This window comes from Lolium perenne, chromosome 4 (genome assembly GCF_019359855.2).
Source record: "Lolium perenne isolate Kyuss_39 chromosome 4, Kyuss_2.0, whole genome shotgun sequence".
Taxonomy (NCBI): Eukaryota; Viridiplantae; Streptophyta; class Magnoliopsida; order Poales; family Poaceae; genus Lolium; species Lolium perenne.
Window position 1 is genome coordinate 328,817,283 of NC_067247.2, and position 25,405 is coordinate 328,842,687.

Sequence of the window (25,405 nt, forward strand, 5' to 3'; positions counted from 1 at the left end):
CTCCCAGCAACCACCTTGAGACCGGTAAAAGGAAAACCTAGCAAGGCCATACCTTTGCCTTGCGCATCCCGCTTGATCTTGATGATAGCTCTTCAAGCTCCACTCAAGCCGGAATGCCTCACTTGATCATCGTCGCTTCGTGAAGACTCACAAATGCTCCCCCATACACCATGATGGGAAAGCTCTATTGATGCACATCTTCACATGTCCATTATCACCAAATGGACGGCAAGCTTCAAGCATGTGATCCACTTGAGATGCTCATCTTGAACTTGCCCGACTTAACCTTGTACCTTCTCATATTCTCATAAGATAGAGCATGGCTAATATTGAGTTCCACATAAGAACTCCATCTTCATTTCTTCTTCTTGATCATATCACATATGTATCTTCAAACCGATGATCTTGATGCCAATACACAAGGTATACCTTTATCTTCATGGCATCCATACTTGAATCCAACACATGGAGAACAAGTAGTACCTATGGAATATTCCTTCATATAAACTCAATGAAAACATTAGTCCATAGGGGTTGTCATTAATTACCAAAACCACACATAGGGGCAATGTACCCTTACAATTGGCATCAGCAAAATGATGGCGGCGTCGGTATTGATTTTAACAAAACCCGACTCAGGCGGCCGCCACCCATGTCCAGGCAGCACAATAAGCTACTTAGGAATATACAAGAGGGTTAGAGCCTCCCTCGTTGCCTTCACCGCATACACTGGGTCAGAAAGTTCTTTGTGATGCTTCCACCGGTTGCGAGAGTGCCAGATCGACCACATCACCGTGATAATTTTGGTTCGGTCTTGGTCAGTAAACCTCTGGTCACAAAGAATATCCTTTGCCCATGTGATAGGATGTAACCTTGGCAGATCGACATCAAGCCATCTCCGAGCTTCATCCCAGATAGTTCTGGCATGAGAACATGTAATCATAGCATGCATCAAGTCTTCATCTCCTGCTAGACAAATGTTGCACCTACTGATCTCTGCAATATGCCTCCGCTTAAGCGTGCATTCATCGGGCAGAATACCATGTAGCACCCGCCACACCACTTTGAGCTTCCATAAGGCAGTCCACATATTTTTTTCTGTCGTTGAGGATTCAGTAGCCGTCCCTTCCTCTAGAGCTAGACGCTCTTTTGAGTCACGAGTGATAAGGTATTAACTTATCAATGCCTACGGGTTGTAGACTATGGTTTAGTTGGAAGTAGAGGGCAAGTAGATCTCGAAGGTTTCAGCCGGAAAAGTACTCGACTGCTATGAAAAACTAGGGTTACTGGAAAACAATGAATCGATCCTTTCTTTGTCCCTCGACTCCCCCTTATATAGGAGGCGGAGCCGAGGGTTTCGTGATATACAAGTTACAGAGCCAACTCAGAAAGTTCCCACAGAGGCGCTGATGACACGCATCCACGAGCTTCAGACTACCCGCGGACAAGAATTGTCGGGTATCCAAATCACGGCACATTTCCTTAGGATTAGGGTGCAGCCTCTGCAGGCTCGCAAAAACCCCCTCTGGATGTATGCTGGCGACAAGGATGTGGATCGCCTGTCGGTAGATTTGTCGGTCAAGGACTTAGAAAAACTTGTCCGAAACTTGTATATCAATTGGCCTGCCGAAGAAGGTACCCGGGGTTTACTGAAGGCCCACGACCCGAAGTTTTATATAGTTCGGAAAGATAGAGTTGTATTAGGAATATCAAACTTGTAAAAATCGCAGGTTGGTTCACGAAATACTCTATTTTCTTTTTTTTGCGGTAATTGGAGATCTTTATTCAAACATAAGCGCTTGCTGGACAGTCTGCCAAAAGGCAGCTGAACAAAAAGCTAGGAGTCTCGTCCATCCAACTCTCGGTCACATTTAAAGTACTTGCACGCTTTGCACAAAGATGCGTCGGGTAGTTGGATGTCCTTAATACATGCTAAATAACAAAAGAACTACACGAAGAAGCTAACTCTCTAATCTCAACTAAAAGAGGAGCCACAATCGAACGAGAACTGTGGCGAGTATTCCAGAGGTTGACCACCTCTAAGCAGTCCGTCTTCATAACCACATGTGTGAGGCCCCGAATTTTAGCGAAGATGACTCCATCACGCACCGCCATGCACTCAACAATGAGAGGGTTCGTGATACCAAGAAGAGGTTTACTCCACGCACCAATGAGACGATCAGGGGAGCGTGCAACACCTCCAACACCTCCATTGGCATCAGCAAAATTGATGGCAGCGTCGGTATTGATTTTAACAAAACCCGACTCAGGCGGCCGCCACCCATGTCCAGGCAGCACAATAAGCTGCTTAGGAATATCCAAGAGGGAGGCCTCGTTGCCTTCACCGCATACACCGGGTCAGAAAGTTCTTTGTCATGCTTCCACCGGTTGCGAGAGTGCTAGTAGATCGACCACATCACCGTGATAATTTTGGTTCGGTCTTGGTCAGTAAACCTCTGGTCACAAAGGATATCCTTTGCCCATGTGATAGGATGTAACCTTGGCAGATCGACATCAAGCCATCTCCGAGCTTCATCCCAGATAGTTCTGGCATGAGAACATGTAATCATAGCATGCATCAAGTCTTCATCTCCTGCTAGACAAATGTTGCACCTACTGATCTCTGCAATATGCCTCCGCTTAAGCGTTCATTCATCGGGCAGAATACCATGTAGCACCCGCCACACCAATTTGAGCTTCCATAAGTCAGTCCACATATCTTTTTCTGTCGTTGAGGATTCAGTAGCCGTCCCTTCCTCTAGAGCTAGACGATCTTTTTGAGTCACGAGAGCACGGTACGCAGATTTGACAGTGTAAACACCCGAGGATTCAAAATTCCAAGCATAGTAATCTTCACCACCACCTGATCTGAGAGGAATATTTAGAATAGCTTCAACATCTGATAATGCAAACACAACACGAACTAGTTCCCTCCGCCAAGTCCAGTTTTCAGTATCAATAAAGTTACTTACATTCCCTAGCTGACTCGGCTTCACCAAGTCTATATCATCAGATTTAAACGAAAGGCTTCGTAAAATTTGAATCAGGGATCCATCTATCATCCCATATGGATATAGAAACTCCACTTCCAACTCGCTTGATCAAGCCTGCCTGCAGGGCCTCCCGTCCCGCAACAATTGCTCGCCACGTCGCTGAAGCCGATCGAGGGACTGTAGCATGCATGAAATCACTGCCGGGGAAGAATCGACCTTTCAAAACCCTTGCACATAGAGAACTTGCATCTGTCATGATCCGCCATCCATGCTTTCCCAAAAGTGCTAGGTTGAAGAGACGAAGATCGCGGAATCCCATTTGGCCATTTACCTTAGGCTAGCCATAGTGCTAGTATCATAAGGAGTATCATGCATGCCACCTTGGTAAAAATCTGACGTGACACTATAATTAATGAGAAAAGATATGCTAGTGGTATCATAATATGATACTGTATCATATCACGTGAAACTATATAATTTAATGTAGAATACATCCTATACACACAATTGCATTGAGATTCTGCAAATAATTAAATATCATGGGATTATGATACTACTAATGATACTAATCACTATAGATGTAGTATCATAGACTGGTATCATGTAGTACTCTGTCTACAAATAGATGCCAAAAATTTGTCTAAATTTAAATATATCTAGTCACGATTTAGTGTATAGATACATCCGAATTTGAATAAATCTTTGACATCTATTTATAGACGGAGGGGTAGATGATACCACTACATAATACTTTGCACTATAGCCAGTCTTAGGAGTAAAGATTTTTCCAGAAAATCCAATGCATCGATCTCCACCATGATCCAACAAGACTCGTAACATTGTACCTCAACGGTTATACAGACTGACAGGTGGGCAATCCTCCACCATGAGCTGGGAGAGCCTGGGACCACCAGTCTGTCAGTGAGCTTCACCGGTATACTGCTGGAGAGTACAGACACCAAGGTATGACCCACCGGCAGTGGTAACGTTAGACTCGACACAGCCAGTATACAAGTAAACCCTAAAACCAACCCACGGAACGAACTGACAGACGGCCCCTCGACACGCGGCCCCGGTGGCAGTGAGATAAGCCCACAGAATCCCGGTGACGCAGAGTGGATAGATAAGGACCAGAGACCAGGGCAGATATATAAAGCCAACGCCAGGCGGAGTGAAATCGCAAGAGGAAAACAAATTCGCAGAATAAAAAAAAAGCGTGTGAGGGATATGCCGAAGACCTCGTCGTCGGCTTCCCCCACCGTGTCCGCCATGAATCCCCTCCTCCCCTCCTCCGCCTCCTCCTACCTCCAATCCCACCACCCGCCGGACCCGGACCCGCTCCCCAGCCCCTGCAGCTACCTCCTCCACGTCGACGCCGACGACGAGGCGCTGATCCACTTCCCCGGCCCCAACCCTAGCCCCTTCTCGCTCGCCGCCTCCCCGCCGCCCATCGACCCGACGCCGCACGTCTCCTCGCAGTTCTACACCTTCACCGCCGCCTCGCACGCGCTCATGCTGCGCTGCGTCCTCGCCGGCCGCGCCGCCGCCGCCGACGAGGTCCGCGCCGCCACCTCGCCCTCCGTGCTCGCCTCCTGGCGGGCCGTCTGGAAGGACCGCAACGAGGACACCGCCTACCTCACCGCCTGGAAGCGCATCCAGGACAAGCTCGCCGCCTCCGCCGACGGCCGCCACCTCCACTTCAAGTCCAACCCGGCGCAGCGCGTCTCCCACGTCGCCCAGTGGCGGGACATAGTCGCCGAGGCGCACCAGGACCCCGACCTGCTCCGCCACCTCGGGGTCAAGGACACCGTCGACCGCATCAGGCAAGCCTGGACCGTCGGCGCTAAATTCTACGGTATTCCAGAGTCCTTCGTCCGGGTATGCGTTGCCGCGTGCCCTATTTGCAAGGCTTCACCTGCTGGGCAGCCTGATTCCGCCATCTCGTCGCCTGGACGAGGTAAGCGGCGTCGCAGGTTTGAATATACAGATACCCTAGATGTGCCCGCGCGCGACGTGCCGCGCAGGCTGCAGCAGCTGGCGGCCAAGCATAAGGTGGTCCTCTGCATTAGGCAGAAGTATATAAGGTATAAGCCCTTCATGGCTGAGGTGAAGGATTACGCGTGCCATCGTGCTGGGGTGCCAACTTCAAGTAGTGGGAATAATGCATCGTCCTCTTCAGCCACCGCCTCTGAGGCGAAGAAGGCACGGGGGCTGAAGCGGGAGCCGTACCAGTCCAAGAGGTGCGGCTGTGGGTTCCGTATTCGGGCCATTGTGCCCATAGCCAATTATAATGAGAAGGACAAGAGCTTTGTGTACCTGGAGGAAGGTACTGCAGTGTTCAAGCTTTATGCGGTGCACTCGGGGCACGAGCCTGGCCCACTTGATGGCAATGCTCGGATTGTTCACAGGTTAGTCGGCCATAAGGGGACATTTGAGTTTGATCCTGACATATATGATGTCAATGATGAAGGCGATCCTAACTTTACAGTTAAGGGAGATGTAGATGTTGATATTGATGACTCGCATCAGGCGGTCTTGCAGCAAGTTCGGGATCTCAGGGCAGAAGTGGTCTCCCTAGAAGGGAAGGTGCCTAAGATGCACCCAGAGCTATTGGGTTCTCTTTCCAGTGAGCTATCTGAGATTTTGCACAGGATTAGGAAGTTTAATTTGGATGGCAACGCCTACCAGCCAGACGAGGCATTGATGGTGTGCAATGATGTCGTGGGATGGGGCACTGGTGATGTGCCGCAACATTTAGATCATCACGACGTTGGATTCTGCAAGGACGATGAGATGCTTGATGACGATGATACTGATTTTGGTTCCAGCCTTGGGCCCATTGTATCATGGGATAGAATGGCAGCAGAGTGCGAGGACAGGAAGATGCTATTGGGTGATAGCCCAAAGTGTGATAAGTGGATGCTGAAGGAGAACGTTGGTGACTTTGATGAAAAGAGTATCCTCAACTGTGGGGACGAAGATGGTGTTCAGGATTCCAAGATTATTAAGCCATTGATGCATGATGATACCATGGTAACTGACTCAAGTTTGTTAGGCATAAATGTTGACGGTTTCTACTCTGGGCCCAAGTGGTATGATTCACCAGTAGGTTTAGATTCCAGTGGTGATGCAGGAGATGCCAGTTTTAGACATGGACTTGTGTGAGATTTGTGAGTCACCCCTGGTTCCAGGATGGTCTTGTAAATTCTGTATACTAGAATGTCATAAGCTTACACCAATTTAATGTAGTGTCTGTAGCTGGAGCTTCAAAGTAACCTATCTTCCCTGATATACAGGCTGATTAGTCAATTCAATATTTTAACTTGTGTATCGTGCCATTGTTGATTGCTATCTTGGTTTAAGAAATTTGAACATTGGTTCTTTACTTCTTTTCTTCAAAGCTCTTAATCGTAGTATCTGTCTTACAGTTGTGCTTTCTTGTTTCTACAATGAACCTACTCTTTGTCTTTCCGTGCGTGCATGTGTGTGGAATTTGACACACCTTTCGGCACATTAGCAGGACAACTTGTGTTTTTACTGTGCAAGTTTGCATCATTCTCATCATTACTTCTCAGTTGCATCCAATATAGACTGATAACTTTAACTAAAGCGATGATGTTCATGCTTAGTTATTCATTTTCTCCTTGTTGCAATGTTACATATCGTTGATGCAATAGCTAAGGAAACATAACGAGATATGGTGTTGCTAATGCATTATTTGTAAAGGTACACATGCTGCAATTCCACAGTTCCTCTTGTGCGGTGTAGTTTTACCGTCACCTTGGTTATTCTATGTGAGATGGATGTTTACTATGAGATGGGGTACCTCCTCTCATGGTCACATAAGCACCATGACTTGTAAAATACAGAATTGGTATCTTGCTCAAACATTTTGAAGACCAGAAGGTTTTTAGTATCTGTCTGCCAACCAGTATATTTCATGTCATATATGCTACTGTATTCACATAATTCATGCAACACTATGGACAGTTAAATCACTAATCATGATCAAAATAACAATTAATAGTGCAAGATGCTTAAGGGATTTTTTTCCATTCACTGTGTTGCTTTATGATCAAATGATACAGGGGAGGTTCTCGGTATAATTCACTTACTCATTGGAAATGTGAAACAGTAGTATATATGTAAGTATATATGTAAGTATATATGTAAACGATGTGGCCTTCAAGTATGAATACTTCCTGCATATTCTTGACATGCTACTTTGTTAACCAATAAGGCATTTAGGAAACAACAATTTATGAAGAGAATGTTGCTAGTTTGCTGGATTGAGATTTGGAATTTTATGATGAGTTGTACACATTATCTTTTTGCTATACATTTGTGTAGTAGCATTCTTGAGCTGACCTTATTTTTGTGACATAAACATACAGGTTTATCATCAAACTAAGATTATTTGCACTTGTTTGCATGGGATGGCACGTCACCAGGTTGAGGTTAGAAGAACCCAAATTCATCCTATCTGCTCCATTTTTTGGCACTTGATATAGGGACATGTGTGCAAGTTAGCAGGCCATCACTGTTTGTAATTTGGATAAAATGAATGTTACGAAGGAGGTCACATTGGAAGCTGTCTTAGACTCAGTACTAGCAACTTTCTCGAAATATGGAGTCATCCTACCTGAGATGTTGTGGTTCTCCTTTACTGGTTACCACTTGAATCACTGTTTCCAGCCTGATCCAAAATAATTAGGTGGTGTTTTAATGAGTTAATATTTGTATGCTTATTTTACTAAATGAGGTAATAAATAGGTTGTCATTTTTAATCAATTATCTTATTTGCCAGTGCATCGAAGTTTAGACCTGATGTTGTGCTTTCTGTAGAGAAGTTTATGCCATTCTTGCTCATGGGATTGTTGTCATGCATTGATTAGCCTCATTTGGATCTAATAATTTGGTTTGGGTAGTGGGCTGCTTGTACGATCAACTAATGCCTTAGTTTCTTGTTTGGCTCAAGCAGCCTATTCCTTCCCTTGACATAGCAGTGATGCACAATAATCGCCCTAGGGCCTGTACAAGGTTGCCCTGTACCCAATAGGCGCGACAGCTTCATGAAGGTAGCCACACCTCAAGATCATGGAGGAAGGAGAGGGTATAACTAGATTGATTTATTTCTTGACTTCTCATTACAAGTACAGGGGGTCCCTTTTATAGGGAAGACGCAACTTGATATCCAAGATAACTAATTTCTACTTTACTAACAAACAATATCTTAATATTCCTTTTAAATAAAGATTCCCTGATTTAGACGGTAGAAATCCTGACTCATTGATATTTCCTAGGAAGCCAGCTTAGGGCTGGCTGCTCCTATGTCCTTGATCTGCCCACATGACATGCTGCTACCAGCAAAACTGAGCGGGAAGCAACCACAGCGGATGAAATACCGATATACTGCATCCTGGAAGATTGAGATAATCCTTATTTGTTCTGTGGGATTAGTAGCATCTTATTATCTACACTTCACTTGTTTGTTCTGATCCTGAGCGGTGAGTAAAATGGCTCATTATTTAGGCCACTTGTGTTTGTTCATGAGATCGTTGCCATTCATTGATTAGGCTGGTTAGATCTTATTGGTTGGTTCGGAAAATTTGCTGCTCATACCATCAACTTAGTTTCTCATTTTCTTTTCTTTTTTGCTTAAGGGATGGAATGAGTGGTTCATGGCCTTGATATTGTGATGCAAAATAGTAATGGAAACAAACTCAGGGGCTGGAATGAAAATTCAAGATGATGTTGCTGCTAGCAGCAAAACTAAGCGAGAAGCAACCAAAAGAGATTATCAAGATACTGCATCGTGGATTACCAGGTAACTATGCTACCGACTGAGATATGCCTTATTTGTTCTGTGGGATCCGTAACATTGATGTCTGCTCACCCGTTTGTTCTGCTCGTGAGCAGTGAGATAGTAATTGCCATCTTGGTCATTGATGTCTGCTGTTCCTGGAAGGGCCTCCGAAAGTTGGAGGTGATGCGGATAACCAGATAGGCTGCTGTTCCTTTTGCCTTGAGTCCATTATTGGTTGGCTGATCGCGATGTTAAATCGCCACAGTGCACTGGCCACTGATCTGAATGCTTTGATGTCCGTCCATTGGGTAACAAGCCTCATTTTAATGAGGAGATAGTATATCATTTGCTGGCACTTCGCTGCCCTGTCTGTCCAGCTCATTTAACTGGGCACAATTGTGGCCATTCATCCAACAATTTGTAGCTTGTTGGAACATCTGATTTGCTGGGTGCACTCAGTGATCACAGGGTAATCTGCATATCAGTTAAGCCGACGACACGAGGTGTGGATGGTCTCGCTGACACCTCCGTCCCTACGGGGCTCCTCTAGAGCTCTCCTCCTTCAGCGTTGTGAGTGGCTGGTTGCCACCTATCCTGGACAAATTCTAACCATCCATTCAGCAGTTTTTAGCCTTTAGAGTTGCTGGTTGAGTGGTTGGTACACGTACCCAGTACTCACATTGTAACTTGCGAATAGTTAGACTCTGAGAACTCTTTGTTGGACTAATCTTGCCTCTAATGTGTTTGAGTCTAATTGAGAATTAGCTTTGTTTATTCTGCAAGGTTCCATGGTAGTCTAGTTTGGCTTTGCATGCCATATACATGTGTCCTGGTAGCAGTATGTTCCATTCGTGTCCCATGTGGTCAATTAGTGCTAGCTTGTATCAAGTTAGTACGTGTCTAGGTAGGATTAGTTTCCTACTCGTACACACAAGTTAGTGTGTGTACGAGTCCCAAGGTCGGTTGGTTTGTGCGTGTGTGTTTGTGATCTTCTAAAGTTATTGATCTGTCGGCGAAACCCAACACTCTTATCAATGTCATGATCCTATCCAAGGCAGCAATTGTTCAGTATTATATATCTGGTGATCAGATCACCACTGGGAAATTGAAAGTAATATGGATTGATAACTTAAACTAAAGTGTTGCTGTTCATGCTTAGTTATTCATTTTCTCTTTGTTACAATGTTCCCTAAGGAAACATAACGAGATATGGTGATGCTAATGCATTATATATAAAGGTACACATGCTGAAAATTCCACAGTTCCTCTTGTGTTGTTTAGTTTTACTGTCAGCTTGGTTATTCTATGTGAGATGGATGTTTACTATGAGATGGGGTATTCCTCCTCTCATGGTCACATAAGCACTATGACTTGTAAAATACAGAATTGGTATCTTGCTCAAACATTGTGAAGACCAGAAGGTTTTTAATAACTGTCTGCCAACCAGTATATTTCATGTCATATATGTTACTGTATTCACATAATTCATGCAACACTAGGGTCAGTTAAAATCACTGATCATGATCAAAATAGCAATTAATAGTGCTAGATGCTTAAGGGATTTTTTTTTTCGTTCACTGTGTTGCTTTATGATAAAATGATCCAGCGGAGGTTCTCGGAATAATTCGCTTACTCATTGGAAATGTGAAACGATAGTATATATGTAAACGATGTGGCCTTCAAGTATAAATGCTTCCTGCATATTATTGATATGCAACTTCGTTAACCATAAAGCATATATATTTACGAAACAACAATTTATGAAGAGAATGTTGCTAGTTTGCTGGATTAGGATTTGGAAATTTATGATGAGTTGTACACCATGATCTTTTTGCTATACATTTGTGCAGTAGCATTCTTGAACTGACCCTTGTTTTGTGACATAAACATACAGGTCTATCATCAAACTAAGATTATTTGCACTTGTTTGCATCGGATGGCACATCACCAGGTTGAGGTTAGAAGAACCCAAATTCATCCTATCTGCTCTATTTTGTGGCACTTGATATAGGGATAAGTGTGCAAGTTAGCATGCCATCACTGTTCGTAATTATTAAATGAATGTTACGAAGCAGGCCACATTCGAAGCTGTCTTCTTGAAATATGGAGTCATCCTACCTGAGATGTTGTGGTTCTCATTTACTGGTTACCACTTGAATCACTGTTTCCATCCTGATACAAAATAATTAGGTAGAGGTTTTTAATGAGCTGATATTTTTATGCTTATTTCACTAAATGAGGTAATAAATAGGTTGTCATTTTTAATCAATTATCTTATTTGCCAGTGCATTGAAGTTTAGACCTTATGTTGTGCTTTCTGTAGAGAAGTTTATGCCATTCTTGCTCATGGGATTGTTGTCATGCATTGATTAGCCTGATTTGGATCTAATAGGTTGGTTTGGGTAATGGGCTGCTTCTGCTATCAACTAATTCCTTAGTTTCTTGTTTGGCTCGAGCAGCCTATTCTTTCCCTTGACATAGCAGTGATGCACAATAATCGCCCTAGGTCCTGTACAAGGTTGCCCTGTACCCAATAGGCGTGACAGCTTCATGAAGGTAGCCACACCTCAAGAGCATGGAGGAAGGAGAGGGGATAACTAGATTGATTTATTTCTTGATTTCTCATAACAAGTACAGGGGGTCCCTTTTATAGGGAAGACGCAACTTGATATCCAAGAAAACTAATTTCTACTTTACTAACAAACCATATTTTTAATATTCCTTTTTAAATAAAGATTCCCTGATTTAAAGGATAGAAATCCTAACTCATTGATATTTCCTAGGAAGCCAGTTTAGGGCTGGCTGCTCCTATGTCCTTGATCTGCCCACATGACATGCTGCTACCAGCAAAACTGAGCGGGAAGCAACCACAGTGGATGAAATACCGATATACTGCATCCTGGAAGATTGAGGTAATCCTTATTTGTTCTGTGGGATCGGTAGCACCTTATTATCTACGCTTCACCTGTTTGTTCTGATCCGGAGCAGTGATTAATGGCTCATTATTTAGGCTATTTGTGTTTGTTCATGAGATCGTTGCCATGCATTGATTAGGCTGGTTAGATCTTATTGGTTGGTTCGGGGAATTCGCTGCTCATACCATCAACTAGTTTACCATTTTCTTTTCTTTTTTGCTGAAGGGATGGAATGAGCGGTTTATGACCTTGATATTGTGATGCAAAATAGTATTGGAATGAAAACTTGAGATGATGTTGCTGCTACCAGCAAAACTCGAGATGATGTTGCTGCTACCAGCAAAACTGAGCAAGAAGCAACCAAAAAATATTATCAAGATTGCGTCGTGGATTACCAGGTAACTATGCTACCGACTGAGATATGGCTTATTTGTTCTGTGGGATCCGTAACATTGATGTCTGCTCACCTGTTTGTTCTGCTCGTGAGCAGTGAGATATAGTAATTGCCATCTTGGTCATTAATGTCTGCTGTTCCTGAAAGGGCCTCCAAAAGTTGGAGGTGATGCGGATAACCAGATAGGCTGCTGTTCCTTTTGCCTCGAGTTCATTATTGGTTGGCAGATGATCGCGATGTTAAATCGCCTCAGTGCACTGGCCACTGATCTGAATGCTTTGATGTCTGTCCATTGGGTAACAAGTCACATTTTAATGAGGAGGTAGTTTATCATTTGGTGGCACTTGGCTGCCCTGTATGTTCAGCTCATTTAACTGGGCCAACTTAGACTAGTAACATATGCCATGTTACTAGTTTAAGTTACTACCTTCATAGAGGGTAGTAATTTATATGTAGTTTCATGAATTGTGCCATTTATTATGTTGTAGACTCATCTTATCTTGGGGTTTGTGATGTGATGGTAACATAGCTAGTTACCACCTCACTCTTTTTCTTCATTTATTGACATGCCATGTCACCAAAATATCTTAAAGTGTGTGATGTTACTTCCACTATGAGTAGTCTAAAGAGCTAATGCTGTGTTTTCTGCAGAGAAATGTAGAACAGTCTGTGTTTGCTCATGAGATTGCTGGCTTGCTGACATGCATTGGTTAGCCTGATTGGATCTAATTGGTTGGTTTGGGGAATGGGCTGCTTGGTAGTACCATCAGACAGTTCTTCGTTTCTTGTTTGGCTCGAAGCATAGAATGAGCAATCCATCGTGATATTGTGATGCACAGTAATAATGGAAATAGAGTCAGGGGCTAAAATCAAAAGTCAAAGATGATGTTGCTGCTACAGGTAAACCTGAACACGAAGCAACTGCAACAGATGAAATACAGAGATACTGCATCGTGGATTATCATCAGGTAACTATGCTACCGACTGAAATATGCCTTACTTGTTCTGTGAGATCCGTAACATCAAATTATCAACACTTCACCTGTTTGTTCTGCTCGTGAGCAGTGAGATAGTAATGGTCATCTTGGTCGTTGATGTCTGCTGTTCCTGAAAGGGGCTTCGAAAAGCTGGAAGTTAGCCGGGTAACCTGATATGCTGCTGTTCCTTTTGCATCAAGTCCATTATTAATCGGCTGATCACGACATTGAATCGCCACAACGCACTGGCCATTGATTTGAATGCTTTGACGTCTGTCCATCGTTTGTTGCCACTGGGCTGCTCTCTCTAAGCACTAGTATGGAGCTCATTTAACTGGCCCAGTTGTGGCCATTCATCCTGGAATTTGTAGCCTGTCAGAATAGCTGATTGGTGCGTCTGCTACATGGGCTGACGCCACCTGGCGCTGGCTGCCTCCACTGTTCTTCTTGCCGACATCTTCCTTCTGACCAGCCCCATCTAGATCTCACCTCCTTCAGCGTTGTCAGTATGCATGGTCACCGCCTCTCCTGGACAAATTATAACTATCCATTCAGCAGTTTTTAGCTTTCAGAAATTGTTGGCTGGTGCATGCATATGCACTCAGTACTCACATGGTAACTTGCGTAGCAGTTACTCCAAGCACCGTTATCAATGTCATGATCTATCCCAAGGCATCAACTGTGCAATAGGATATATCAGGCGATCAGATCACCACAGGGAAATTGAAAGTTTTAACAGGTTTGGTGGCCATGCACTGATGCACATGCAGTGCGTTCCCCTGTTTATCTGTATATAGCGTTCTCAACCCACCCCCACAGCTGTAGCGCTGCAGTGAGAGTCGGTTTAGGTGAAACAGAGAGGGGGAGCTTTCTCAGGAAGACCACTAGCAGTATGGCCAGCACCACAGCCACATCACCGAGGCTCATCGCTGTCGCGTTCATGGTCATGTGCGCCGACTCCATCGCTGAAAGAAGATCTGCCGGCATCATTTGATGTCCGACAGTGGCGCGAGAACGCCTGGACTGTCGGCCTCGATTGCTTCACCGTGTGCACCGTGGGCTGCTTCCGGGCGGGGTTTCCTTCGGACCATTGCAAGGAGATCTGCGAAGAAGAATGTGCCGACGATGCCCGGAGGTACCCGAGGCGCCTGTTGCAGTAAGCATCGGTTCCCTCTGGTCCACGTTTCGATATATGCCTCTGTGTTGGCATAGCGTGGGTTCAGTTCTCAGTAGCAGTAGCGAGCTTTGTGTCTTTCTGTGCGCGTTCTTGTGTTTTGGTCTTCGGCTCTTCGCTACTACTAGTAGTACTACTTTTTTTTTTCAGTGTTGTTCCAAATGATAAAAGTGTGTAGCCATCCCTCGGTCCCTTGTGTGTCACGTGTCTGCATGTAAATCGCACTGTTTCTGTTGAGATCACGAAATGTCCTGTGGTTTAATTCTCTGATGTTCGAATGTTTGGTTCATTGATGCTTGCGGATACAGGTGACAAATTAAACAATGCAGGTCATGTTCTAATGGTTTTTTTTTGCGGGAACTAATGGGTGCATGTTGCTAAACTTGTGCTATTACTGTTATACTAGGTACTTCCACGTGAACTTGTATAGCCCAGATTTAGGTCTCTAACTGTACTACCATCCAAGGCCAATTTCGCTGGAAAGAAATCTGAAAACGTTGACCTTGGAAAGGTCACTGACTCCGTCTCACGTGACTATTATTGTCGAAAGATGACAGAAGTGGGAACACCAGACGTACACTTCGGCTCCGATCCATGTTCCCAAGTAATTACACGATCTCTTTGATAAAGATTTGATGATTGAATGCGATGGTCTATCCCTCCCAATGCTAGCTCGATCTACGGCGAACCCGTGAAGGCAAATGCAAAATATGAGAGCTTTTGCCTTTTGCAGAGGATAGCCAAGTACGAGAAGTTATATATGCAAGTGATCTTTTACTGCCTCCGATGGCTGTTCTAGCCTCGTGAGGTGGGGGGGAGCTCCGGGGACCCATGGGCGTGTAGATAGGTTCCAGGTGACGCCGTTGAAGCGTCGGCGACGGCGCCGCGTCGGAAATAAGTCGCCTCGGCTTCGACCGCGTTTCGCGGGAGATCTTATCTCCGGCGAGAAGCTTGTGGGCGTGTGGTCCTCTTCGCTCCTCCCTGGCTCTGGGGGTGTGCTCCAGTGCGACAGCGGGGATCGTGTGAGGGCTCGGTGTCTTTTGCGGCGGGGTTCGCCCGGGTGCGCGGCTTGGTGCGGTGCTGCCGGATCCCCGCTTGGGATGGATGGAGTCTACGGCTGGCTTGGGGTTTGGCTCGTGGCGGAGGGGCCTGGCCGTCTCCAGCAAGGCGGTGTGGCGTCGTCCCCAGGCCCGGGGGTGAAGGAGCTCGGGGAACACGGCCGATATGGTCGTCGTCTCCGGCCGATAGAAGATTGGGGATCAGATCCGGTTCTACGGAGCCGGTGGCTGCTGCGGCTCACTAACGCCACTGTGCAAGGGGTTCCTCCATCTCCAGGTGCGCCGCTCCTTTGCGTTTTTTCCGACCCGCGGCGATGGTGGCTGGCATCGACGCGACGGAGCGGCATCGGAAGCAGAGAAGACCAAGGACGGCAGAGCTTTTCCTTGTTTGGGGTCTTCTGTAGTGCAAGGCGGAGTCAGCTCTTTGGCTTGTATCCTTCCTATATTATCGTATTTGTACGTCTGCTGTCAAAGTTGTTTGTACTGTTTTCCTACTCGTATAAATACAAGTAGCGTATGCCTACGGGTGTACGGTTTCAAAAAAAAAAAAAAGTGATCTTTTACTGTAGTATCAAAGAGCACCTCAGTGGTGGTTCGTGTCGATACCCTTCTTTGCCGTTGCAGCCGCCTGTGACGTCGATAGAACCGTCGGCGCGGCTGGTCCATCTCTAGCGGTATTCTGATAAGGCCGTGGTCCATCATAGCTAGTTGCTTCAGCGAATTTATATGGTCAGGTCCATGTATTAGGATCGTGCACTGCTCAACTTGTTCGATGGACCGGCGTGATGTAACGGGCTAGCATGTGGGCTTTGTCTGCCGATTACAAGTCTATGATGATATGGCTGTGCACACTGCACCAGTTCAATATAGACATATAGTTGTGAAATGGACGCAGTTGTTATGTTTCCTTATGAACCATTTCTGTATGAAGGGCGATTTATTAAGATGACATTGCGTGCATTTGATCTATGCAATAACAAGAGATTATATTTTTTAGTAGTAGAGAAATATCCTTTGTAAAAGCAGATCGTTTGCAGAATAGGGTTAGTCACGGTCTTGCAAACTTTGCAAGATTCGAAGCGCGAACTATGGTGTGGCTTGGTTCGGGTCCTGATTGTGTTGTTCAGGATCTAAAGCTTGACCTCGATGTAACCCCTACCGCTTAATATATCATCTTTTGCCCGGTAAAAAAACATATTGTCAAGAGTTTGTCTAGACATCGAGAATGCATATTACACTATGCTAATAAACACAACAACACACATCAGCGAGCACAAATGACTACCATCATCCCTCATAACACACTGATCTTGGAAAAGATTCTCCAAGGGTCGATGCCTTTAAGAAGGGAATGACACACAAGCGTCATCGTCGCTAGATCTAGCCATTGAAGGCCATACCATATGTTTTCATTCCGAAAGCAAGTCCGAGCAATCTCTAAGCAAAATCTTTGACAAGAAAATGATGTATATACCGCATTGCCAGGTAAAAACAATGATTTTCACACCAGAGCTCTACACTCGGTTCTCGGAGAGCACCATCAAACTGTCTTCTAAAGAAAGAACACCACCAAACCGAATCCAACATGTGTATCCTAAATGGTCAATGACCGTCTAGCCGTTGTTCAGCTTCTTGTACTCACACCGCTACCTCATCGCCGATTGCCGCATGACACTGTCGCGTCATTTCACATGGCCATTTCCCCGAGAAAGTCGTGTCGTTCAAAGCCACCACCCGGGGGAGCGAGTTCGCCCCACCGCTACCATCCGACGGAAAAATCTTAACCCACCAGCCTCATCCTAAAGCTATGTGCCTAGGAGGAGAATAGGTAGGGATGGAGCGAGGAACGACTGGCGGCTAGGTAAGCTAGGGCAACATGAGTGCTAAGATTTGATACCATTTGCAAAGTTAGTTTTGATTAGTCCTTGGATTCAAATCTAGTGCCTTGTCTCTTTCTTCAACCTCTAGTTATTGGTTCTCATTTCCCGTTGTTGGTTCCCTTTTCCCTAATTCTAGCAACCAAAACAATCGTCATCTTCGGCAACCGCTGCTAGATGATCATGCCATCCTCGTAAACCAACTCGCTCTCATAACACCCTCTATCTTAACTCCTAATCTCTAACCTCTTAATTCGATCTCCCCATGCCTTCATCGCCGCACCGAGTTCCCGACTCCGTGTTGTCGCCATCTCCAACCCTTCCGAACTCACACCGACCGAGGTTCCCACTCTGCGTCATTGCTTCCTCGCCTTAGTCCAAGCTCACCTCGCCAAAGCCGCCGCTTAATGTCATCATCACCTCCGCCTCGGTGGAGCATAGATAATGACAAAGCACATTATTAGAAAAGAAAGATTGATATTTGTAAATGCGTTAACATAATGTGCAATTTTTAACGGTTTTGTTTGATTTTTTTCAGCAATGACACGGATTTGCGCTTACCATGGTTACCTGGACATACCAGACACAGACGATTACCACATGTAAAATTCAAATAATTATTTTTCAAGAAAAAGAAAACCATCATTCAATCATGTAACTTTCAATTATACAACTTAGCTTATGGTTAGGGCTCTTGGGATTTAGGAAGCATAGCTACCGTCTACAAAACTCGTGTAGTCTTTTTTTTTTTTTTGGCAAACCCATTTACAGATGAGGGATGGGAACCGCCGTCGAGGAGTTGTGCTGACGAATGTGAGATGACGTACTGCTCAATTTGATGTCTGATGGATGGGCTAGGAAGAGTTTGGTCGGAATAACTGAAGATGTATTCGAATTGGACACCACGGGGAACATATTTGTGGACTCCAGGCCCTGAAGTGCGGAGCTAAGCATCAAAGAAGTTACAAGTTTACAGATCAGTTCCCCATGGACTTGGGGTCTTGGGGATCCATTCGACCCGATCTTATTCACTTCCATCGATTCATCTTTATTTACTTACATCGATCCATTCTTATCTTATTCACTTTGCTAAAACAGTTAACAAAGTTGACCCCCTATGCCAGCATTGTTCAGCCTAGTGACACATGCTGAATAAAGGGTTTAATGCTAATGCTACGAAAAGATACTAGAAATTATGCAGACTTTATGCAGCCAGTTGCACGAGAGAATGAATCCATCGAAGAAGCAGACATATTCATTCCCATTCCAGGCGCATTGGCCGAACTATCCAGATCGAATCAAACGTGTATCGAGTTTGCCACTGGTGCTTCAATCCACTCTCTCCAGCACTTCTGGGTGGATCGGATTCGATGCGAATCCAAGAGCATAGCATGAGAATCGATTCGAAAAAGCGTCTCTACCTTTCCACCTGAATCTACCACGTACCACGCCTAACCTGCGCAGCTGGAAGGAAAGAGTAGGAGCACTGGGGCAGGTCACCAATGAGTTACGTGGATGTACTACATGTGTACAACAAGCCAAGCACAAAATTCACATGAGATGGTAACACACTAACACAGATTGATAGCTTCACACATGAGACCTTCACCGACATGTCATGAGAAGGAGACAGGTTGAATTGGTGAACAAACAATTACCAACTCCATGTGGTAACTGTGCCTCACCAGTCTACTTGATTTTTCTTAACTACCAAATCAAGTAGATTTTTCTTAATCCAAGCAAGGTTCGCGCTCGCTTTCGGTTTCCCAGCTCTGTCCCGTTGTTCTAGTCTTCCTCACCCCAGTAATCCTCCGCCTCCGCCTCACGTCATGCGTCAGCCATGAACTGTTCATCGAGCTCCGCGAAGTCCACCATGTCATCCTCGTTCAGCTTGAGCTACGACAACGCATGTTCGGTCGGAGGTGGCGATTCAAATGTGGCCTAGCATCGAGCACGTCGCGGCATTGCATCTACGATGCTTGGCTAGGATGTTGGAGATGGAGTTCGATGGTGGCAAGTGGTGATGAGAGCGACGGAGGACAGGCTCGCAGCAATTGGTGGAGAGCAGTCGGCAAGGGCCGGTGCGACACTAATGTCGCCCCGTGGAGAAGAAGACGTGTCGTGATGAAACGTATCACCTGCCTCTACCTTAGGAACCATCGTTGGATTATGAAAAACCGCATGTTGTTTGTGTCAATGTCACGGCTGGCTCACGACGTCGCCACCGCGTTGGGTCCGGCACGCTCCGCAAGGCACCCTGTGGACCTGGCGACGATGCGCTAGGCACAGTGTTGGGTCGCCGTACCGAAAGAGAAGTTCAGGACACGCTGTTGAACGTGTGTGATGGCGTTCAGAAGGACTTTGATGTGGTTCAAGAGATGTGGCTGAAGGTGATCTAAGGGCCTGTTTGGTAGCCTAGGACTGATTTGAGGCTCACCGGCGCAATGGTGCAAGGTCACCTGTGCGTCCAGAACGAGCCACGGGCCAGAATTGACTGGTTCTTTGGTCGGTCGGGCTGCATGGTTTGGGTCAAAAAAGCTCTTTTGTTTGTTTCCTGCAGCCAACCCCAAATCTTGATGAAGATGAGAGTACGCCTATTTGGTACCATCTAGGCAAGCCTAAGGTCACCTCTTCTCTACAACGAGTAGCCTTATCATACTATCACCTCACATCACACAGAAATCACAGTTCATCAGTTGCACACCAAACTAACAGTTCACAAATTCAGCCCTAAGTACTACAAATGGTAGTTCATAACGACACTCCCTAGCTACTACGAATAGGAGTTTATCATCATGGGGTAGTTCAACATATGGGGATCAAACCGAGGTACGAGAAACAGAGAATCCAAGGGGGTTTCTTCTTCTTCTTCACTTGTTATTCTCCTTCTCAAATGATGGTGCAGCCTCTAGCTTCCCACATTGTGTCTGCGCACTCTTGCCTCTTCTCCTTCCAGGCTTCGTTGTCGCCTGCCTCCGCGTCATGGCCGGTCTCAACTTCATCAAAAGTGACAACCTTTTCGAAGAAGTCATCCTCGCCCCAACCTAGGATTCAGTTCTAAAAAATGAAGTAAGCAAGGACGAGCTTCACTTGAGTGTCAAAAATGTGGAACGGTTTCTGGTCAATGACCTTCAACCTGTTCTTCAATGCAACAAAGGCCCTCTCAATGGTGACTCTAAGGTTTGAGTGTCTCAGATTGAACAATTCTTTCGCATTCTGAGGCCGGTTCCTTGGAGTAAACTCGTTGATGTGGTACCTTATTTTCCTGAAGAGAGGTAGAATACCAAGTCGGCATGCATATCCAACATCTCCAAGGAAGAACTTACCCTCAGGTACTTGCACTCCATCAGGCCTTGACAAGTTGTCGAACATGATGCTTGCATCATGAGATGAATCCTCCTAGCCAGGAAGCACGTATGTGAACCTCATGGCGCGGAGGTAGGCGACGATGAAGCCTGGAAGGAGAAGAGACAAGAGTGGGTAGACGCAATGTGGAAACCCAGAGACAACACCACCATTTGAGAAGGATGAGTGAAGAAGAATACCCCTTTGATCCCCTGTTTCTCGAACCCCAATTTGATCCCTATATGTTGAACTACCCCGTGATGATAAAATGCCATTCGTAGTAGTTAGGGGGCATCGTTATGAAATACCATTCGTACTTGTTAGGGCTGATTTCGTAAACTGCTAGCTTCGTAAATCTGCAGCTGTATGAACTGAGATTTTTGTGTCATGGGAAGTAATAGTATGGTAAGATTACCAATTGTAGAGGCCATGTGACCTTAGGCTGGCCATAGTGCTAGTATCATAGGTAGTACTATCATGCATCCTAGGCCCACAAAAATGATGATGTGACATGTAATTAAGGAGGAAAGACATGATTAGAGTAACATAGGTGGATACTGTATCATAGCGTATGTTACGAGAAAAGTAAATGACAAATAGATCTTGTATATAGATTTACATTGTGATTCTACAAAATAATAAATTTAAAAGGTTATGATACTACTCTATAATAGCACCCACTAGAGATATAGTATCATAGATAAGTATCATATACATGATATTAGTATATGATACTATGCACTATGACCAGCCTTAGGCAGGCTCGTCTCCATCGAGATTTGAGGTTGGCTGCAGGCTCTTTTTAGTCTCTCAAACCACGTAACCCAACCTACCAAACAACCGACCAATTCCGATTTGTGGCTCATCCAAACGCGCAGGTGACCTCATACCACTGCGTCAGTGAGCCACGAATCGTGCCCAAGCTACCAAACGCGCTCATGGATACACCGTGAGACATGGCTGACATGCATGCGCCGAACCGGAACTGGCGGGGCAGCGTCACGTCTCGGCCGTCGACCGTCGTCCACCATGGAGGCGTTGGTTTCGTTGGCCGCCACGGAAATCACGGAGGCGGCAGGCGGCGGCGCGACAAGAGGCGGCCGTTGTTTCCTGCGCCGTGGCTTGTGTTTTGGATGGTGCCGCGACAAGGAACACGTCTCGTTTTGCCCCGCCCAAAACCCAGTCACATGGTGCGTGTGCTGTGCTGTGTTGCGAACGCGTCGCTGGCGGTAGCCACTAGCCAGCTAGCCTAGCACATGTTTCGCAAAAAAAAAAAAAAAGCTAGCCTAGCACATGCCGACCCGGCTCACGTGACCGCTCTCGCGACCGACGCGCGTTCGCACTCGTTCTCGGAGCCCCCGCGCACATGCAGAGCACGCGCACCACGATAGTGTTCGATCTACACTTCTACAGTAATGGTGAAGTAGCAAGCACAGTAGTAGAGTAGCCGAGCGCGATCTGTAATCTGTCTCGATGGTACGTCCCGTCCTGCCCTGCGTGGTAGGGCTACGTCTACGTGGGGGGAGCAATCAGCTTGCTCGATCGTGTTTGTTTCGTTAAATATCCACCTCCGCTGAAAATGGAGAGGACGAGGTGGTCGGCGATCGAACCTTGTCTTAATGGTACAACGCATGCACCGGCAGCGGTGACTTAATTTGGCCGTACGTGGACGGGACTGGGAGGTCGCCCGCTAGTTACCTGTCGCGCTGGTTTCATTCGCGGACCTTGTGCGTCCGCCGCCACCACAGTGGATCGATCGTGCAGACAGCAGCACACGTAGGGCATTCTCTCTCACGTGCTGGGAACGGTCGGCCTACAGCAACCCTCCCTTTTAAAAGCTCTTTGATTCGTAGAATATGAAAAACATATGAATATGAAAAAACATGGGATGGAGATATCGTGGGTACTTTAATTGAAGTGTGTGTCTGATTATAGTAAAAAAAAATCATGAGGTATGACCTCATTATTACCTTTTTGTAGAACTTACACTACAAGATTTCTGTAGGATTAGTTTCTATAAGATATGTTCCTATGAATCAAATAATTTTTATAGGATTAGTTCCTGCGTTCAGATCCTCGTTGTTCAGCTCGTGGTTGACAGTCTGCACAGCAAGAATCTCCATTAATAAGGCCAAGCTTTGCTACCCTTTGATCTGGGGGCTTGTTCTGCTGCTCTTTCTCTCGCTGGCAGCGAGGGTGGAGAGGAAGAGTAGTGAGAAAGCTGGCAAATCTAAAGCGTGGCGGGGGAGTTCTTCCCTTTCGACGCATCAGCGCGGCGCCGGGGTTACCTTCAACAAAGTGCTCTGGTGTACTTCCAAGGTGGAAGACGTCGGAGTTTTCGCTGAAGGTGAGCCCCCTCCTCAGTAAGCGCTACTACCTTCTACATGGTGGCCTCACACCGCTACTTTTCCTCTCGGCTGGCCTCAGTGGCGTGGGAGAGGATGCTAGTGTCTGCGTTGGTTCGGTGACATGGAGGTGGCAATGGAGGTCACTCATGAATGGAGTTTGAAACTCAAATTTTCCAAACCAAATTCAAATCTGTTTGAATGGAGTTTGAAACTCAAATTTTCCAGAGAAGTAATAAACACACATGGACTTGTTGAATAAGATCAATGCCATGTTGTCCATTTTGAAAAACTTGCAAGATTTGAATGAGGAAGAAATAGAGAGGGATTTGCATAATTGAAGATTGATATGCAAATTTTGCTTAAATTCAAACTATATACATGCAATGCTCATGATCATGATCACTCATTTATTTAGAGATAACAAGGTTGGGATGTTAGGGTATCTCCAACCGAGCGACCCAAACGGACGCGCTGGGCCGTCCGTTTTGGGTGGCCGAGCGGACACACGGACAGCGGCCCGCGTCCGTGTGTCCGGTTGGATCACACGTTGCGCCAAATGCGCGGACGCAGCGCATATGTAATAAAAAAAATGAAAATGAAAAAGGAAAAGGAAAACAACAAAAAATAAATTTAAACTAGTTGTTAATTAAACTTAGCCCTATTTTGGGCAATTTGTACACAAAAAAGGCCTATATGGGCTTTAAACTAAAAAAAAACTAGCCAGGGTTTGCGAGCACGGTGGCCGCCGGCAGTACTACCCCCAGTAGTACTCGTCGTCGTCGGCGTCGATGACGACGACACCCCCAGGCGGCGACGCGCTGCTCCGGCTCGAAACGGCGGAGGGCGCCGGGGACTTCGGCCAGGGCGACCACTGCGCCCTTTCCTAGGCTGAGTGCGGGTTCGGCGGGCTCGCCGGCCTGCGCAGTCGTGCCCTCCGCGCGGACTCCTTCCGGAGCTCCTCCTCCGCTAGGAGCGCGGCACGGCGCTCCTCCTCCTCCCGGAGCGCCGCATGGCGCGTTGCCTCCTCCCGCCGGCGCGCCGTCTCGAGGAAGGCCCACGCCTCCGTCTGGGCGTCCTCCTAGGCCTTCCCGGCCTTCTCCGCCGCGGAGGCACGCAGCGCCTACGCGAGGTGCGGCCATTTGGCCAGCTCGTCGAGGTCGCACCGCTCGCGGGACGCCGCGAGCGCCGCCGCAGCCTCCGGGTCGTCCTCGTCCTCCTGGTGTTGGGGCTAGGGCTGCTGCCGGGGCTGGGGCTCGTCGATGTACTGAGCCGCCGGGACGGCGGCCACTCCGCCTTGCGGTGTGCGCGGCTGCGCGCGAGGCCGCGCCGCCGCGGACGTGGAGCACCTGTGCCGGCGCGCATCGTGCTCCACCTCGAACCACAAGTCCCAGTTGGGACTTGCGTCGCCGTACGCGGGGTCCTCCTGGAGGTCCGCCGACAGCTGCGCGCGGCACCTCCGGATCTCCGCGACGCGGGCGCGGCCGGAGCCCGGGATGGGCGGCACCGGAACCCGATCTGGGCTCAGGTGCCAACCGTGGGGGAGGTGCACGTCCCACCACGGCATTGGAATGCCGGCGTCCCAGAACATCTGCGCCACCGCAACGGTGACGTAGATCCGGTCGCGTCTGGGAGGAGCCAGCGGCCCCATGGCGAACGCCGCCAGCGTGACTGGCCGGCTGCTGCCGGCCTCGTGGTCGTTCGCGAACGGGAGGAACTCGCGGTTCGGGGCCATGACGGCGCGGAAGCTCTAGCCCGCGCGTGCGTGTGGCTGGAGTGGAGAGTGGGGACTGGATAGGGACAGTCCCCCTCCCTCAGTCCACATTTAATAGGACTGGGGCACCGACAGCTGGGCCAGCCACGCGGACCAGGCGGACACGCGAGGACGCCGCGTGCCATCCGCGGCCACGCAAACCCAGCCCTGATTTGGGTCGGGTTTGCGTCATTCCGGACGCCGCGGCCGTCCGCTTTTGCGGTGCGTCCCCGCATTAGGCCGCATTTTTGTCCGATTGGATCCATTTGGACACGCGGGCGCGGATGGGTCGCCCCGTTGGAGATGCCCTTACACCACGACAGCTTCTCCAGAGGGAATAGTTGTTGGGCTTGCAGGTAACGGTTAGCTTGGGTCGCGAGGCACTATTCAGCGACACGTCCGAGCGGATACGTGACACGCGGCCAGGGTTGGGTGGAGGTAGACCAGTCAGCAACCACCCTGTTCAGTGTGCGTGCAAGCTGTGGCATGTGCCCATGGCCATGGCATGTGTGAACCAGCTCCGCGATCCATTATCCTCCAATCTGAACGCGGTTGTTGACCTGGGTCGGTGCCGCCGCGTGTTTCCTCCTTCCCTTCCGTTCCATCGAGAGCCAGAGACTACCCACAATAGAGGTATCATAGCTAGTATCATGCATCACATGCATGCAAAAAGCTAATGTGTCACATCAATAAATGAAGAAAGAGATGATAGTAGTATCATAGGTAGATACTGTATCATAGCACGTAGAACTAAAAAAATTAATGTCA

The 25,405-nt window shown here is 47.1% G+C and overlaps 1 protein-coding gene across 1 annotated transcript; it reads left to right on the forward strand.

The window, feature by feature from the left end:
* Positions 1–4,201: 4,201 nt before the first annotated feature.
* On the forward strand, positions 4,202–6,378 carry LOC127296408 (uncharacterized). Its single transcript, XM_051326472.2, has one exon. It carries the CDS (start codon positions 4,221–4,223, stop codon positions 6,156–6,158), a length of 1,938 nt encoding a protein of 645 aa, XP_051182432.1. The 5' UTR covers positions 4,202–4,220; the 3' UTR covers positions 6,159–6,378.
* Positions 6,379–25,405: the final 19,027 nt, after the last annotated feature.